The sequence below is a fragment of the Electrona antarctica genome, assembly GCF_951216825.1.
Source record: "Electrona antarctica genome assembly, chromosome: 23".
Taxonomy (NCBI): Eukaryota; Metazoa; Chordata; class Actinopteri; order Myctophiformes; family Myctophidae; genus Electrona; species Electrona antarctica.
In genome coordinates, this window is record NC_136804.1 from 15879604 (window position 1) to 15898475 (window position 18872).

The window sequence follows — 18872 nt, forward strand, 5'->3', positions numbered from 1 at the left end:
ATGGTCCCAGTGAAAACACAGAGAGCCCACGTTTACAGTGAGCTGTTTTTAATGGATCATCAGGCCAATGTTCTCTGAACTTAAAAAAAAACCTTTGTTGACCCTAGGCTCTGTGTCTTGGCAAGCATTTTGACAAGCCCAGTTTTAAGTGGTGGGAACGTTTTCTGCAATGTTTTTAATGGCCATTGTTTCTGAAGATTGATTAAATGTTTTGTAATTGTGTGGGTTTTATTTGCTTCTAGCTCTAGATCGTCCTTTTAAAAATTCCATTTGTTAATGCGGAACTCCAAATCATTAGGCTCTTTTTTTTGTCTGGTGTCTGATCCAGTAGCAACTATTATTTTAATAGCCGTGCTTCTTTTTTTTGTGTGCTAAATTCTTTGGCGGTTAGCGATATGATTATTTTCGGTTGGCCTCTGGTGTCGATAGTTTTGAGGTGTTGGTGGACGTTTCCCTTAATGTGCTGTCGAGTGCGCTCGCCAAACCTTCTCACACGACAGCACAGCAACGGCGTGGCAGTTGGACACAGTCGGATGCACTTGGATGCAGTTCATCACTGCTTTCAACACGCTAGTTTGAGTAGAGCCAGTGGTTTTCGACCCTTTTCATATCAACGTAGTTTATTCTGCATTTGAGCCACGGACCACCATTTTGAGGAGATTTAGCCTCAGTCCCTAGACTTTTTTTGTTATCTTTGGATCTTTGGAAGCTTTTGTCCACAATTCCATGCTGTATTGATGTGGTACCATAGGAGAGATAACAGGTACCATAGGAGAGATAACAGGTGGTACCATAGGAGAGATAACAGGTACCATAGGAGAGATAACAGGTACCATAGGAGAGATAACAGGTGGTACCATAGGAGAGATAACATGCTGTATTGATGTGGTACCATAGGAGAGATAACATGCTGTATTGATGTGGTACCATAGGAGAGATAACATGCTGTATTGATGTGGTACCATAGGAGAGATAACATGCTGTATTGATGTGGTACCATAGGAGAGATAACATGCTGTATTGATGTGGTACCATAGGAGAGATAACATGCTGTATTGATGTGGTACCATAGGAGAGATAACATGTGGTACCATAGGAGAGATAACAGGTGGTACCATAGGAGAGATAACAGGCAGTAAATCAAGTAATGCTGATGTTTAACAATAATTTTACTCTTGAGAGCGTAAAATGAAACCAAATGAACCCTTACGGATCTTTCTAACCGCCGTTATGTTATATTTTGGCTATTCAAAAATAGCATATTTACAAGCTCATAGCGCGTCACTTCGTGCTGCCCTATGAGCTTGTAGATCTGCAATCTTTCTCTAATCTTTTGAATGTTATACTTATACAAACATTTTTTTTATCTCAAATCTTTGCTTCATAGCTTCCCCAGGCTTCCCTGGCACAAACTATTTGAGATGGGGGAGTTCACAGCCAAATAAATACATGTTATCTTAGGAGGTCCTTGACTTGAAATAGTTTGAGAACCACTGATGTAGAAACATACCCAGCAAGTCAAATGACGTCATGATGACGTCCTCCAGTGACTCCGGTGACGTTCAGGACTAGGCCAGATCACAGCCCATATGGGGATGATCTTGGAATGGTCTTTTCCAGGACGTCTTCACCAGTTTAAATAATATAGCTAATTCTGGGCCAGATCTGACTAGTTATGATATGACTTAAGTTGATCTGGCCTCGATCAGATTCTCTGATTCATCCAGGGATGTCTGTCTTAGTGGGTAAAATTTATGTTTGTTGAAATCAGGTGATATTCTGGGCCAGATGTGACTAGTCTTGGTTTGACTTGATCTGGCCCCAATAGAGACATCACTAATTTGTGGCTTGCTGGGTAGGTCTTTCAGAAAACATTTGTAGAATCTGGTCTCAGAGAGAACCCAGGAATGGAGTGTCTGCTCACGCTAAGGGATGTGACACCAGCATGACGTTTTAACTGGATTGTTATAGAAATTATGTGTTTAAGGATTTTTATGAATGGATACAAAAATATTTTTGGTTTGCCTTTTTAGGCTTTGTAAACACAATTTACACAGGGCAGATTGATATGACAAATAACTTGAATATATAAAGAAATCACATAATCATTTTATATTAAAACGATAGCATGTACTGTACATGCGATACGTTGTGAGCTTGTAGAGTAGATATTTCCGCCATTGTTGGCAAATGTATGAAACATTTTCAACATGGAAAGGATAACGATTATATAAAAAAAGGCCATATCTCAAATGATTGTGCTTAAGCGATTATGTGATCAATGTGACAGGCGTACTCACGCAGTGTTTCTGTGATTGTGTTTTAGTTTCATGTACTGGACGGAGTGGGGGGGCAAGCCCAAGATCGACCGCTCTGCGATGGACGGGACGGGTCGGATCACGCTGGTGCCCGACGTGGGCCGCGCCAACGGCCTCACCATCGACTACGCCGAGCGCCGCCTCTACTGGACGGACCTGGACACTACCCTGATTGAATCATCTAATATGCTTGGTGAATATGAATGTGTACTACTACTCGGTGTTGATTTTGACAGCGAATTTTGATTTACTTTTAGTCGTAGTCTTTTTTTAATACAATTTTGCTTAGTTTTTGTCATATTTCAGTCACGTGAAATGTTTTAGTGTTAGTCGTAGTTTTAGTCTGGATCTCTTCTCCACTAGTCCCTCCCTATAACATTTTAGTCTAGTTTTTATTTGTTGACGAAATTGTCAATATATTTAGTCTTAGTTTTAAGCACCATAGCTTAGTTTTTATTTAGTTTTCGTCAGTGAAAAAAGGTAGTCATAGTTTTGTCGACAAAATCAACACTGCACACTTTCATGTACTACCTAATGAAGTAAAAGTAGGGCATTAATTTAACACAAAACATAAAGTTGGGTTAATGGAGATACAAAGTTTATGCCCGACAGGGACAGTATATACAGTCTTATGAGCTTCAACTATGTATCAGATGACGGTTAGAGGAATATGTTTCCCATTAGTGGATCGTGCCTGTCCTGCATCTATATTTAGAATGGAGAAGAGGGGGGTGTCCTAAAACCCACTGAAACAAAAGCTGGTTTCCACTATTGCTCTTGTCCTGAAATGTACCCCCACGACCAATGGTGGAAAAAAGTGCTCAAATGTTTTACTTAAGTAAAAGTGTCAATACTGCAATGTAGAACCGGAATTCAAAATGTACTCGAGTAAAAGTACAAAAGTATTTGCATCAAAATGTACTTATAAAGTACCAAAAGTAAAAGTACTCACTATGTAGAATGTCCCATCCCATTTAAAGTTTTCAAATGTATACAAATACAAGTATACAAATAATTTTGGCCGAAATGTATATGGGGCTGAAGTGTTTTACTGTGTGTTTTGTAATAATAATCAAAGTAACTATTAACTAACGTGTCCAAATAAATGTAGTGGAGTAAAAGTACAATATTTGCCTCTTGAGATGTAGTGGAGTAGAAGTAAAAGTACTGGAAATTGGAAAGTACAAATACCTCAACATTTTTCTTAAGTACAGTACTTAAGTAAATGTACTTAGTTACTTTACACCACTGGACTACAGGACGGGCCGGTGGAAGGATAGAAACCAGGCGCAGCATGTCTCCTCGCCGAAACAACAACACACACACACACACACACACACACACACACACACAGATACTGTTATTAGGCCGGGGCCGAGCGCTACACTGCTACAGAGGTCCGTGCAACAAGTAGCAATTTTGTGTGCAGAGGAAAATAGCCCCGGCCTTTTTGGCAACGTTGGATCTGGAAGGAAGGGACAGAAAATAGCCCTTTTTCCTGCTGGCAGATGTTTAGACAGCTACTGGTTCTCAAAGTGGGGTCCCTTTTTTTTTGGATGGGGTCGGGGACGGACCTCTAGTATATAATTCCTTGACATTAAAAAGTTGGAGAACCACAGGTTTACTGTGCTTGACCCCCCCCCCCCCCCCCCCCCCCCCCCTCTCTTTCTGCATTAATACCCCCCACCCTTTCCGTTTCATTTTGCGAATTCGCCTTTCGCTAAGCCCCACCCACTCCACTCTGCGATGGCAAGCTGTCCTTCTCACCCATTGATATACATGTTAAATGATGGGATTTCTCCATATAGATTCAAAATGAAATCGATCATTTCAGTAGCGAGAGCTTCAAAATGTCTTCTAAATCCAGTCAACAAGGCCTGCAGTATAGGCTATGCACTGGACAAATGTGCATGACATTATTTAAATTAACTAGAAATAGGAGGAAATGTTAGAGGGAGAAACTGTATCCAACTCAATCAATTTAACGACCGCCTGACAGGAGTTACGATGATTAGTATTATTGCCATCACCTGGGTGGATCAGTCGTGTAACTTTCCCGAAGTTAAGCTGTGTATGACAACAACAACACAGCCATGCAAATAACATTGACGGCTATGAGGTGACGGGAGCTTGCCCAGCTTAGCAACGGTTGCTAAACTATTTGGCTTTTGGGCTGGGGTTTAGCGAAGGGCAAATTCCACTGCATGTTTTTTTGTGAGGGTACTGCCTACCTACCCCAGTGGTTCTCATTCTTTTTCATGACAAGGACCCCCAAATTGACACTAATTAGCCCGTGGACCCCCATTTGAAGAGATATGCCAGGGACCCCCATAAGAGAAGATATGTTTACGGCTCTAGCAGTGATTCTAAACCCGTTTAATTTCAAGGACCCCCAATTTGACATAAATTAGGCTAAAATCAATGTTAATTTAACTCTGAAAGTTACAGTCCCATAAGGGTCCATTTGGTTCCTAACTATCATTTAACTGGGGAGCCCCTGGAACTCCCTCAAGGACACCTGGGGGCCCCACTTTGGGAACCACTGACCTACCCTAAAGTTGATTCTGATTCTCCACTCCCCAGGCCAGGAGCGCGAGGTGATTGCCGACGACCTGCCGCACCCCTTCGGCCTGACGCAGTACCAGGACTACATCTACTGGACGGACTGGAGCCAGCGCAGCATTGAGCGCGCCAACAAGACCAGCGGGCAGAACCGCACAGTCATCCAGGGCCACCTGGACTACGTCATGGACATCCTGGTGTTCCACTCGTCGCGGCAGGGCGGCTGGAACGCCTGCGCCGCCACCAACGGCCACTGCTCGCACCTGTGCCTCGCCGTGCCCGTCAGCGATTACGTGTGCGGCTGCCCCGCCCACTACTCACTCAACCACGACAACAAGACCTGCAGTGGTGAGAGAGAGGGATGGGGAGGGAGAGAGAGAGAGCGATACTCTGACGCACTTAACCCATTAAGACCTGAGGACCTGATTCTACAAATTAAGCGCCATTCCCATCTTTAGACGGGTTCAAAAGGTTATCACTTGCCTGCCACGCCCGTAAATCGACGGGGTATGACCCCCATTTACGACTGGCCTCTTACGGCAGCCGCCTATGGCCTGAAGCAGCATCCATCTTGAAACGGACGAGAGGAAACAAAAACAGTTAGAAACAGTCTTAGAACATAGAGTCATATAACATAGAGTCCCATAATGGTCGCGATCTTCAGCGGAGTATATCTCGGAATTAATCCTCAGATTTGGTGACATAAAGTATGAAATAAAGTATGATCTTAGGATGGCAATAAAACACTGGCGCATCGCTCCGGTTAGCATATTATCGTCTTACATGCTAGTTTGGGACCCGATTGACAGACGGACAGGCTGCGACTCTTACTTCCGGTTTAAGATGGCTGGTCAGGGGTCCTGCGATTTGTAGTTTTTGTGTGGCAAGGGCTACTGAGGTTCCCGAAAACATGCTGTCCGTCAATGTTTAATGTCTTCTAAATCCTAACAGTTTTCTTTTAACAATTTATTTATGTCCACACACAGGGAAAGCATGCAGGAACACAAATATTTAGGTGCAGTAAAGGTTACATTCACAAACTCATGGATATGTCCTCATGATATAACACGCATGTCACTTAGCACTCCATTGGCACAAGCAGTGGCAGCTCCGCCATATAGGGCAGCAGAGATGGCACACTTTGCCAGCCTTTCTGCCTTGTCTTTGGGCGGGCATCCCAAGTTGTTGAAAACCTCCGACAACCAGTATGTGGGTATGTCCTAGGCTGGATCACCACTAGACTTGTGAGGACATCAACAATTTTAGGACAGCAATGAAAAGATTGCCTGTATCTACTGTACAAGCTCACGGCTTGTAGATCGGCTACTTTCGGATGCGTGTCGTATAATGAAATAGAAAATAGGGAAAACTCCTAACCCCAAACCACTAAACCCAAAATCTAAATGACTGATCCTAACCCTAACCCCCAAATTTGAGTCATTTCCTAATAGTAAGCCTAGCTCTAAAATACATGTTTTAACCATAAAACAACCACTTCTCTTCTGAGGACCAGGAAAACGCTCCTCGCCAATGTCTTATTTCTCAAATTCTGCTATGCTTGTGGGGCCATTTGGCCCAGACAAAAGTACAGCAATGCGCACGCACGCACCACACACCACACAAGAAGATGGATCGGATATCCCAAATATTTAGAGCCTCTGCTTTTGTGAGCGCGCCGGCGTAGATGCAACCTGACAGTTTGTGTGGCACTTTTAAGACTCTGTGTGTCCTCTTAAAGTGGTCACACATGGGGGGCAAGGGGCACAGGGTCCGTGCTGGGTAGGGTAGGGGCCGGGGGGCCGGGGACTGTCGGCCGCTTGGCTCTGCACTGCAGCTCCAAGATTGAAAGCAGCAGTTCTGCAGCAGTATATGAACGGCCGATGACTGGATGGATGGATGGATGGGGGTATTTTATTTTTAAAGCACGTTGCGGTCGGCTCCACCACTCTGCCAACTTGGCACGGGCCTGGAAACTGAAGCCCAGTCTAAAGCCCAGCTCTCCCTCCGTCTCTGTGTTTTGACATAGTAAAATATATTTTTTCCCTAATCAGCCAGAGGCTCCCCGGGGGAGGCGTGTGCGTGCGTGCGTGCGTGTGTGCGTGTGTGTGTGTGTGTGTGTGTGTGTGTGTGTGTGTGTGTGTGTGTGTGTGTGTGTGTGTGTGTGTGTGTGTGTGTGTGTGTGTGTGTGTGTGTGTGTGTGTGTGTGTGTGTGTGTGTGTGTGTGTGTGTGTGTGTGTGTGTGTGTGTGTGTGTGTGTGTGTGTGTGTGTACATCTGTTGCCCGTGTAGCTGTGTGTGCACGCACATCTGTTGCCCGTGTAGCGGTGTGTGTGTGTGCACGCACATCTGTTGCCCGTGTAGCGTTGGCAGCGCATTCAATGGCTAGCCTTCGCCTTTTGTTAGATGTTTTTATAGGCCTGCGATAGCGGCATTTTTCTTTTTCTTGAGCAGCAAAAAAAACGCAACAAGCTTTGAGCGGTTGTCCTTGTCTGACCGGGCCGAGAGCGGTTTTGACTCTTAATTAGAAAATGTTGTTTACTGCAATGACGATCGCCTCAAACTGATAACGACCAGCGTTGGGCAACACATGGTACCTCGCTGTGGGGTTAATGGCGTGGTTGGTGGGTGGCCCACCCATGCCGCTGTGTTTTAGGCTCTGCTCCCCTAGAGGCAGCACTGAGCAGGTATAGCCCTGGTACCCAATCACGGGGCTGGGACCCATTTGTGGGTCGCAGAGTGCAGACCCATTTTTGGGGATCCCTTTATTTTTTATGTTTTTAATTTCACGTTTGTAATTTCACGAATAAATCAAAGAAAATCCTAAAGTCCTTAAATTAGAAAACGAAAGTTTAAGAAGTAGTTGAAATAGCCGATCTACAAGCTCACAGCGCAGCATGAAGTGACACGTTGTGAGCTTGCTATTTTCACTAGTTTTGATGACAATGCGGGTGTAAACAAAGGATGCCATGTTGGGAAGAAGAGTCTCCCCTCTTTCCGCCTGACCTGTTAGGTCAGGTTTCACCTGACAAAAAAATGTGACTAGAGCTGTCCCGTTTAACTGTGTTTTTGGCATTGAACATTGGAGGAACATAGGAATAAAGAATACATTTCTGTTTGCCTGGTAATCTGCACAGGGCAGATATGACAAATATCTGAAATATACAAAGAAATTGCTGACATATTCATTATTTGTATACCATAATTTCCGGACTATAAGCCGCTACTTTTTCCCCATGCTTTGAACCCTGCAACAACCTATACAACGGTGCGGCTAATCTATGGATTGCACAACCGCGCTCCCGTCCATCAACCATTATACAGGCTGACTGGATCTACGGCTCCATGGTTTGGATAAAATGTGCGATGTTCGAGGTCTTTGCTGATAATCCGGTGGTTTGGATGAAAACATTGGCGCTTTCTAGAGCAAGGATGGCTTCATTTTAGCTCGCTAGCATTGATGCTATTTATTTAGCATTAAGATGGACGCTCCAAACAGGAAACAGTGCCAGTGTGTGCTCCATGTAAATAGGCTCGGAGTCGGCAGTCCAGCAGGTGGCAGCATATGGGTTAAAACACCTGCGGCTTATAGTCCAGTGCGGCTTGTATATATGTACACATTTGTTGTTGTCTCCACCAGGCCGAAGGCATGGGGAGAGAGTATGTTTTGCACTCCGTCCGTGTGTCAAACTTTGCACACACACTCCCTGGATGCCAACGATGAACCTCTTCCCCACATTTTCCAGAACGGCCTGTTATAGCACCACCATGAGGCAGCTTTTCACATTTTTTACCTAAAACTGCACAGATCTGCGTGAAACGTTGCATGCACACTCCCTAGAGGCCAAGGACAAACCTTTGACCTGCATTTTCCGCATCTGCCTTTTATAGCGCCACCAGGAGGCCGACTTTTGTAAAACACATTTTTTGATATTACTCCTCCAGATTCTGTCCAAAAATCTCACAAATCGTTACACAGTATCTCTATGGTCATGTGCTCAAGTCGGATCTGTCTGATATTTCATATTCCATCCTAATTGGCTATAATTGGCTTTCACAGTTTGCAAGATTGCCCCGTTTTGAACAATAGCCTCAAATCATGAACGCAGCATGCAATTTACGTGAAATATTTCACACATTTTCTTACTAGGCTGAGGAATATATCCCACCCTTTTCACATTGGCCTGTTATAGCGCCACCAACAGGTTGATTTTTGCAAAACACATTTTTGGACAAAATGCCTCAAATCATCCAATTGCCATCAAAGGCGTATGAAGAAATGGCAATCGCTACACATGATCTCTGTAGTCATGTGATCAAGACGAGTCTGTTGGATTTCTCAGATTGTACACTGATTGGCTAAGATTGCCTTCCAAAGTTTTCAGGAGTGGCCCGTTTTGTACAAAATGCTGCACATGTCTTGCTCATCCAGAATTCTATCCTCAGAGATGCTATGAGTGATCTGGCTCTGCATTTCCTCAACAAAATGAAGCAAATTGTTGCAAAAACAAATACAAAAAAACATCCTCCTAAACATTTTGCCAAACATCACACACACTCCTATCCTCCTGGTGGAGACCTGTGCCCGGAAGGGCACTTTTTCTAGTTTTCCCTAAATTTAGCTGGTGCGGCTTATATTCAGGTGCGCTTTATAGTCCGGAAATTACGGGTACATTAAAAAAAAGCTGATCTACATGTAGATCAGCTGATCATACATCATACATGCGTCACAAAGTTGTAAGCTTGTAGAGCCGCTATTTCAGCTTTTTTAACGTATGAAAATGTTTTAACATAGAGACAATTATGACAATACTATTGCAATTATCTAAAATAATTGCCATTAGACGATTATGTAATAATCGTGACAGGCCTACTCACGACCTCTGCTCCGTCTCTTGTCGCCCCCTCCTCTCCTCTCCTCTCCTTGCCTCCTCTGCTCTCCTCTCCTCTCAGCTCCCACGTCCTTCCTGCTGTTCAGCCAGAAGACGGCCATCAACCGCATGGTGATGGACGAGCAGCAGAGTCCCGACATCATCCTGCCCATCCACAGCCTGCGCAACGTGCGCGCCATCGACTACGACCCGCTGGACAAGCAGCTGTACTGGATCGACTCCAAGCAGAACGCCATCCGCCGCGCGCAGGAGGACGGCAACCAGGTAACCAATCAGATGACGGCGAGGAGGTGGCGGCCCGCGGCCCACTCCACTGTACCGTCGTTCAATAAGTGAAATAATCTGTCGATTATTCATAGGCAAGGGTTAATTAACACAACGGATGCGCCAGCATATTTCAAAATATAGGCGCTAGAGTGCCAGCAGATATGGCAGATTTTACTCTGCTTTCGTTCCCCCCAAAAACCGGGAGGCATAATCTTCCATTCTTACCTCACGCTGGTCACGCTAAAGTCTCTCTAGAAGTGTTTATATTCCAAACGAGATGTATGCTGAAGTCAGAAATGAAGACGGAATGTTGTCCTTCTGGTAGAAAACCATGGAGAGTTCCCTAGGTTAGGAGTTACGAGCCATTCTTTTGAGGCCGTAAACAAGGAAGTAAATGGCAGCGCGTGTGCGCGAAACAGCAAGGAGTTATATCAATAAAAAAGCCCTAAAGACATGTGTACACGTCCAAGGCCACCTGCGGTATCATTAGAAAAGACGTGTGTATGCACGTCCTTAGCAAAAATTGTGTTAAGTCTCGTACTGAGCGGGATTACTATTGCAACAACAGGATTACTATTGCAACAACACATCATCAGTAGGGTAAAACTAACCCGTCCCCCCCCTCTCCCCTGCAGAGCATGACGGTGGTGTCCAGCCAGGTGGGCGGGCCCAACGTGGGCCTGCAGCCGTACGACCTGAGCATGGACATCTACAGCCGCTTCATCTACTGGACCAGCGAGGTGACCAACGTCATCAATGTGACGCGCATCGACGGCAGCCGCGTGGGCGTGGTGCTGCGTGGCGAACACGACAGGCCCCGCGCCATCGTGGTCAACCCGGAGAGAGGGTCAGTACAGTGGTAACCGGAGAACTCGCCGGTTTTCCAACTCGCCGCGGTTTAGTGCATTTTAGTTTTACTTCACCTTTATTTAAATTGCATTGAATTGAGAGAGAGAGGGTAGTTGTTTAGCGTTTACACTAAGTAATGAAGTACATGAAGTACCGAAACAATGTAATTCATTAGTAAACAATATCCTGAAATATCATTGGTATTCATATACTCACCTTTCTATCATTATCTAGCTGACCATTTAATTGCACAACATAATTTGATCACTTTGGAAATGAACTATAACATCTGTGGTTTTATACTGATGAAGACTGCATGTTAGCATAACGATGAAGACACTGAAACTTGTTTCTCTCCACTTTTCACTGCTGCGAGTTCTCCGGTATTCAGTACAGTAAATTAAATGAACAGGAAATTATTAAGTGGTGGAAATCTTTTAGTACCTGACGATTTGATTCTGTGTCTGAGGGCTCTGATTTGATTATAAATCCATTACTGATGCATTTTGATTCCAATACATGATGTATTTCCCCCTCACTGTGTGACTTACTAAACAAAGTGCTTTCTAATGATCCATAATGAAAACAGATTAATTTACTTCCATTATCTCTATACAAACAAAGAAAATATGAACAGTTTTTATGCCCTGGAATTTTTCAAAATAGTTAGTTTAATTTATTGTCCACGTGTGGAAATCTGTCTTCGGTCTCAGTAAAAAACAAACAGTTACAACAACAGCAACAACACTTACACAATTATTTTTGTTACTGTTAGCTTTTGGTACTTTGTACCGTCTACCAGAGGGAAGTAGTTCGAACTCCCTGCAGAGTGGATGAGAGGGGTCATTTGCTATCTTGACAGCTTTTTTCTGAAGTACTTCCTTGTAGATACAACTTAATTGTTTCTGTCTCTTCCCAATGACTTTTGAGGCTATAGGTTCACTATTCGCTGCAGCTTGCTTCTTCCTTTTACATTAAGATTACCATACCACATTGCCATGTTAAAAGTCAAGATTCCCTCTATCAGGTTCTTATAGACTGTTTCCATAATATGCTTGCTCACTCTAAAGGAGTTGAGCTTGCGTAGTAGGTGGAGCCGTTGGTTACAAGTTTAAAAAATCTGGTCAGTATTTTCACTGAAATTGAGTTTGCTGTCAATATATGTGCCTAAGTATTTAAAATTGAGCTAGAGTGCCCAGCAGATGAGGCAGATTTTACTCTGAAAAGCCATAGCTATGAGCTTGTAGATCTGCTATTTTCAATATCTAAAACCCCTCTATACATTAATCTGAAAATGGATGCAACCTTTATTTAACCAGGAGACATCACATTGAGGTTCGAGACCTCATTTTCACCAACCTGCTCATCGGGAGCAATTAGGCCCCGGGTTCATTGTCTTGTCTCAAGGACACTTCGACAGTAACTCTGGGGGAGCCCGGGATCGAACTGGGAACCTTCCGGTTCACCAAGTGGCCGCTCTACCTCCTGATCCACTGCCACCCTGCCCCCCAGTACAACACAATAACAAGACAACAATTGCACAAGTTCTGCCTGTACATCGCTCAATGACTACCCATTATGAAACAAACTCATCTTGCCTTGGTTTTAACAGCAGGCGCCATGCACTGCAACCATTTATGCCAATGTAAATTATGACCGCTTTGTTGACCAAATTTGATCCATCATGGATCAGAACATTGTCTAGTTTTGTGTAAAAGAAAAAGAAAAAAAAGATTTAGAGATTTCTTTTCCAGACTCTTTTGTTTTCCATTATTGTGCGTCCTCCCCCGTCCAAACTCGACAATGTTGGGTCATATTTTGGAGGCAGTGGAGCGGTAACAAAAGCCATGTTCCTAATCACACGGTAATTTGTTTTCCTTCATTCACGCTCATGAATCTCCCAAAAGCCATCTCGGCTCCACCGTGCCAAAGCCAGTCGGTTTCTTCTGCTTTTTTAGGTTTTTTTCTCGAACCAAAATTGCAGGGTTTCCTCCCGGGACCCGGGCTCCAAACAGCCAGTGGTGGAAAAAGTACTCACGTTTTTACTTACGTAAAAGTATCAATACTGCAATATAGAAATACTCTGTTACAAGTAAAAGTCTGGAATAATACATTTTACTTGAGTAAAAAAATTCAAACATATTGGTATCAATTCAAAATGTACTTAAAGTACCAAAAGTATGAAGTAGTCATTATGCGGAATGTCCCATTTCAAGTTTTCAAATGTATAATATTCTTTTGAAAATAGCAAGCTACAAGCTCACAACGCATTGTGAGCTTGTAGATCGGCTAAATGTATATAGGGCTGAAGTGGTTACTTTATGTTTTGGTAATAATCATACAAATCTACAAAGTAACTAGTATATACAGTTTTCAAATTATTGTAGTGGAGTAAAAGTCCAAGAAGTATTGGAAATTGGAAATAGTCAAGTAAAGTACAAATACAATTTCACATAACACTGCCAACACTGTCTCTCTCTGTCATTGTGTGGTCTCCTTGCAAATGAAGCGCACAGAATCACAGATGTTCTGGTCTCCACATTTGAATCAGCCCCTTGAAACGAAGGTTCAACACAGAGATTCCAGACTAATATCTATGCAGTGATATTAATAATAATAATCAAAATCTACAAAGTTACTAAAGTTTTCAAATAATTGCAAGTAGAGTGAAAGTACAATATTTGCGTCTGAGATGTAGTGGAGTAGAAGTAAAAGTATCGGAAATTGGAAATACTCAAGTAAAGTACAAATCCCTCAAAATTGTTCTTAACTCCAGTCCTTAAGTAAACTAGAAGCTCGACCGGTCTCGCTCTAGCGACACAGGAAAAACTAAACAAAAAAACGAAGGTGTAACGCAGAAACCTGTGGCCTGTAGAATGATGTAACCATAGGTGCGTGCCAAGCCCCCAGTGAGGCTCTCCAACGTTGAGGCGCTCGGCCCTAGTGGTAAGAGCGGGGACTGCAGGTGGACCTGTGGAGTTATGACGAGGAAACATTGAGCGCTCGTTTGCACTTAAATAAAATGCGGAAGTCGACCGTTCTTTCGGGTGCTTCAAAATGCCACTGAACTTCCACTGAAATAAATAGCGGGGGGGCGGGGCTGTTGCTCCGGTCTCTATCCTTTTAATACTCTATGGTGCGCGCCGCTGTTTGATGACATTGCGTAGAGTGGGCCTAATGGGCAAAAGAGGGGGCTGAAATGTGCCTGAATAATGTGTTTTATATTAACTCTACAATATGTGAAGACATTGAGGGCGTGATAATAAGCCTAGATCAATCATAGACAGAGAAGTAATGAAGTCTGTGGCAAATTTATAGATAGGTGGAGTGCTGGTCAGGTGGTAGTGGGATCGACCTAGTTTCTTTATATCAGTGGTTCTCAAACATTTTCATATCTAGGACCCCCAAACCCTCATTAGCAAATACCTGCCAACTTGCCAAGTACCCTCATAAGAGAAGATTTTTACGGCTCTAGCAGTGATTCTCAACCATTTTCATTTCAAGGACCCCTCGTTTGACCTGAATTAGGCTACGTCCTCTCCGCCCTATTATGCTTAGAAGGTATGATACTACGGCCCCCTATTTAATGGCATTTCTAATGTATATTAGAAATGTATATTGTAAAAATCAAAGTTAATTTAACTCTGTACAAATGGAACCAAACGGATCCATGATAGGTCCGTTTGGTTCCATTTGTACACTGGAACTCTCTCAAGGACCGCTGGGGGTCCCCTACTGCTTTACACTAACCTGAGCAGCATTCCTTTTCGGGTTTAGGATCGGGTCGGGAGCGGATGATACGTCATGTTGTAGTCATCAGGCAGGAACCATCAATCTGGAACTTCCTTTTTCCTCAAACGTTGACACTGTGTGGTTCCTCCTCTCCACTGCAGGTACATGTACTTCACCAACCTGCTGGACAGATCGCCCAAGATCGAGCGCGCCGCTCTGGACGGCACGGAGCGCGAGGTGCTGTTCTTCAGCGGCCTGGGCAAGCCCGTGGCCCTGGCCATCGACAACGAAATGGGCAAGCTGTACTGGGTGGACTCTGACCTGAGACGCATCGAGAGCAGCGACCTCTCCGGTGAGTCTCCTGTGCTTTTATTTTTTTGCCTTTATTCTTTTTACCCCCTCCACAATTTAGCCGTCGGGACAGTTAACTATTTTTTTTGCCAGCTACGGATATTTTCGTACCCCCCCCTTTACACCACACCGAAAATCAGCTTTTAACATTGGTCCGGTTGCTAGGTAACGCCTCCGTCACCCCCAGCACCAGGGTCTTTGCACACGGCCCCCACTTACCTCCAGTCAAAGTAGGATTTTCAAAGCCTCATAACCCAGAAAATACGAGCGCTGTCCCTCCTAGTTTCGGATGTCATTTGTGATTTTGTACCGCATCGCTCCCGACATGTTAACGTACCTGGTGAAAGGTAAAGAGCGTGAGCTAACGCTAATAATAGCCGATCGTTACACCGGTGGTCTTCCAGGCTGGGAAACGGTAAATGAATAAATGAGCAAAATCCCCCTGGCAGGGTTTACCTACACTCTGCTGGCACCTAGCGTGTCACAGAAATAATTAATCTCCCCCTCCACCCCACCCCCCATGTGGACAGTCTTGTCTGCACGCTGATGCTGATAAGCAGCTGTGAAACGGGACTGTGCTCGTCCTTTTGTTCCGCCAGTGTTGCTCGATGTCGCAGCATCGTGTATTACTGATAATTAACATGGGATTAATCATTGAGCCGTAGATCATTTGGCGTTTTGTTTGCAGCCGCTCGCACTCACAGAAATGCATGTGTGTGGTGGTGGTGGGGGGGGGGGGGGGGGGGGTTATCAAACTCTTGAGGGCAGCAACTCAACTCAACAAGATTCTGTTCCACTTCACATGATCCCAGGGAAGCCTTGGGGAAGTCTAGCCAGCAGTATGAATCCCATTTGGGGGGGGGGGGGGGGGGGAGTTTGACACTATAAGGAGAGAAGCGAGGAGCAAATGTGTGAACCACCACGGCGAGTGTGTGGGGTGTGGGGGGGCTCGGCAGTCCTTAAGGACACGGGGGAGCATTGTGCCTGGCGAGGAGAGCTTTTGGCTCGGAGCCCTGCGCTCAGCACATTCCAGCCATTCTCTGGTGCCCCACACAGGCTGACAGGAATGCGAACCATCTGCAGCGATCCTTGGGAAAAAACGGGGAAGGGAAGAGAAGGGAGGGACGGCCGTGGGCTGCAAAGCAAACACTCTGAGTGACTGACTTGCACTGTCAGAGCTGCTAGAGGAGAGATCCTACAGATCTGTAAGATCCTCTCTGCTTGTGTGACAGAGAGGAGGGGGAAGGGTAGAGGTTGTGTGAGGCACGTACCAGGGTTATTGTAGTTAAAAATGGTAAATAGTGCATTTATATGGTGCCTTTATCCAAGGCGCTTTACATAGATTGTGCGTTTTACATTCACACATTCACACACCGATGGCAGAGGAAACCATGCAATGCACCAACCTGCTCATCGGGAGCAATTAGGGGTTCAGGGTCTTGCTCAAGGACACTTCGACACTAACACTGGGGGAGCCCGGGATCAAACTGGGAACCTTGTGGTTCCCATCCGGCTACTCTACCCCTCAGCCACCCCACTGCCGTAGTTTAACTGAAACAAACAATGACCAAAACTATGATTCATGATTCATGTTAAATTAAATATATAATAATAATAATAAAATAACTAAAACTTGACTAAAATCATAAACCGTTTTAGTCTGTCAAATCTTCAGAAATAGCAGATCTACAAGCTCACAAGGCATCGCATAGAGCTGCTATTTCTGCAATTTTTTTGACCTGGTTGAATCTTGAAACCCCCTGACTACCCCATATTACAATAATAAACACAAACTAATAGGCCCTCTGTGGACCTCCTGGGGCAGATGTTTGTGCATCATGGGTGGGAGTCGATTTCACAAACATTACTGTTCCTCTAGCCCTATGGTTCTCAAAGTGGGGTCCGGGGGCTCCCAGTAGACCTTCAGGGCGTTTACTGGGAGTCCTCAGCAATTTGCCTTTGATATAAAAATTCAAAAGTAAGAACATGCTATGTGGCGCTGCAGGTGCCTACCCTGTATGGTCAGTAGCCACGCATCTAGAAATTCAACTGAAACCACAAAATAAATCTATATTCCTGACAGTATCTCATTTTTAACATTGTTCAATCTCACCGTATCACTTCCCCACCTCTCCTCTCACCCCCACCCCCGTCAGTTTGACACCTGTTTCTGTTGCCTCTCTCCCTGAGCCTTATTTTTAAGTGGCACTAACCCCTTCTATAAACACCTTTTGTCCCCACACGTCTCAAGATTTGCCATTGACCATGGTCTGAGAATTCTGGTCAAATGTCCGCTACATTTTGTCCCCGCCCGTCTCAAGTTTTTCCATTGACGATGAACGGAGAAATGACATCAGAATTCCGCTAAATATGATGTAAATTAAACATCAAAACATTAAACGCCATTGACATTGAAGGGAAAATGTACGTCATATATAAACAAGCAAATCAGCCAACCAATCACAGGCAACATAAGAGCTGAAAATTCCACTAAATATGACGTAAATTAAACATCAAAACATTAAACGCCATTGACATTGAAGGGAAAACTTACGTCATATGTAAACGAGCAAATCGGCTAACCAATCACATGTTCGAGGGAGTGCTTGGCCAATAAGGGACCACCTCACTGTATGTACCTTATGTAGCATGTAGCAATGTCAAATGTCGGCTAACATAAATTGATGTACGATGATAAGAGCGCCCCTCACTTCACACCGTGGTTGTTCTCCCTGACCCCGTGCCGGTTCCAACACCAGGGGCCAACCGCATCGTGATCGAGGACTCCAACATCCTGCAGCCAGTCGGCCTCACCGTCTTCGGGAACCACCTCTACTGGATCGACCGGCAGCAGCAGATGATCGAGCGGATCGACAAGACCACGCGGGAGGGCCGCACCAAGATCCAGGCCCGCATCGCGTACCTGAGCGACATCCACGCCGTGCGCGAGCTGGACATGAGGGAATACAGTAAGTTTGATCGACGTCTTGAATACGTTGGGATAGCCCTGCATCTATCCATCTAGATTAGAATCTTTCTACGGTATCTAGAATGTCCCACCACTTACACCCTATATATACTTTGTTGACTGGTGTTCCTAGAAGTCTACAGTGTAATGAGGCCCATAGATCAGGAGCCTATCTCCTGTTTCTGTAGCGTGAGGCAGGTTGATGTACAGTACACGTACAGTATGCCCCCCCACTGTGAACTTTGGGCTCTTATGACCCATCTATACTATTTTAAATCTGCGTGTCTGGCATATTTGGAGGTAATAACAATGGATCAACAGCTAGGGAGCTATGCAGATAAGATTCAGGGTTTCTTTTGCTGACCCAAATGTCCTTGTCTCCAGGTAAACACCCATGCACCTGGGACAATGGAGGCTGCTCCCACATCTGCATAGTGAAGGGCGACGGGACCACCCGCTGTTCCTGCCCCGTCCACCTGGTGCTGCTGCAGGACGAGCTCTCCTGTGGAGGTATGCGTGCGGCCCAGTTGGCCACCGACATGTCTTTTTTCTAGAGGGATTTTTTTTTCTGTAGAGGGAATTGAATTTTGTGACGACCATGTAGTAACACCCACTGCATCAAATAAGAGAACATGCCTCAAGGGCTGGGTAATATAATTAATATCTTACCAAACAATTGAAAATATTGTTTATAGACATTGCGTCTCCGAATGGTATAAGAGAAAACAATTCGACAAAACAGGATGAAGTCACATCACCACTCAGATCTTTTTTTATCCATTGCCAAAGCTGATCTTTGCCTGCACACCTTGCACGCCTGCCTGTCTTACAACAGTTACCCTCTAGCAAGCCTCGGTCCCAGTCGTACTCATCTGCAAAGAGAAAAGCCTGGTCACAATAAGGCAGAGACGCTATCGGCGGAAGTGTCGGTCCGGAA

At 44.7% G+C, this 18872-nt stretch overlaps 1 protein-coding gene across 1 annotated transcript in view; it reads left to right on the top strand.

Annotated features, from left to right (window-relative positions):
• The window catches only part of lrp6 (low density lipoprotein receptor-related protein 6), a 97898-nt gene that overhangs the window by 59788 nt on the left and 19238 nt on the right, over positions 1–18872 (top strand). Inside the window, exons 12-18 of the mRNA XM_079493999.1 lie at positions 2327–2511; positions 4902–5228; positions 9830–10032; positions 10671–10882; positions 14778–14968; positions 17727–17936; positions 18320–18445. Of these exons, the coding sequence (XP_079350125.1) occupies positions 2327–2511; positions 4902–5228; positions 9830–10032; positions 10671–10882; positions 14778–14968; positions 17727–17936; positions 18320–18445 (1454 nt within the window). The remainder of the gene's footprint in view (positions 1–2326; positions 2512–4901; positions 5229–9829; positions 10033–10670; positions 10883–14777; positions 14969–17726; positions 17937–18319; positions 18446–18872) is intronic.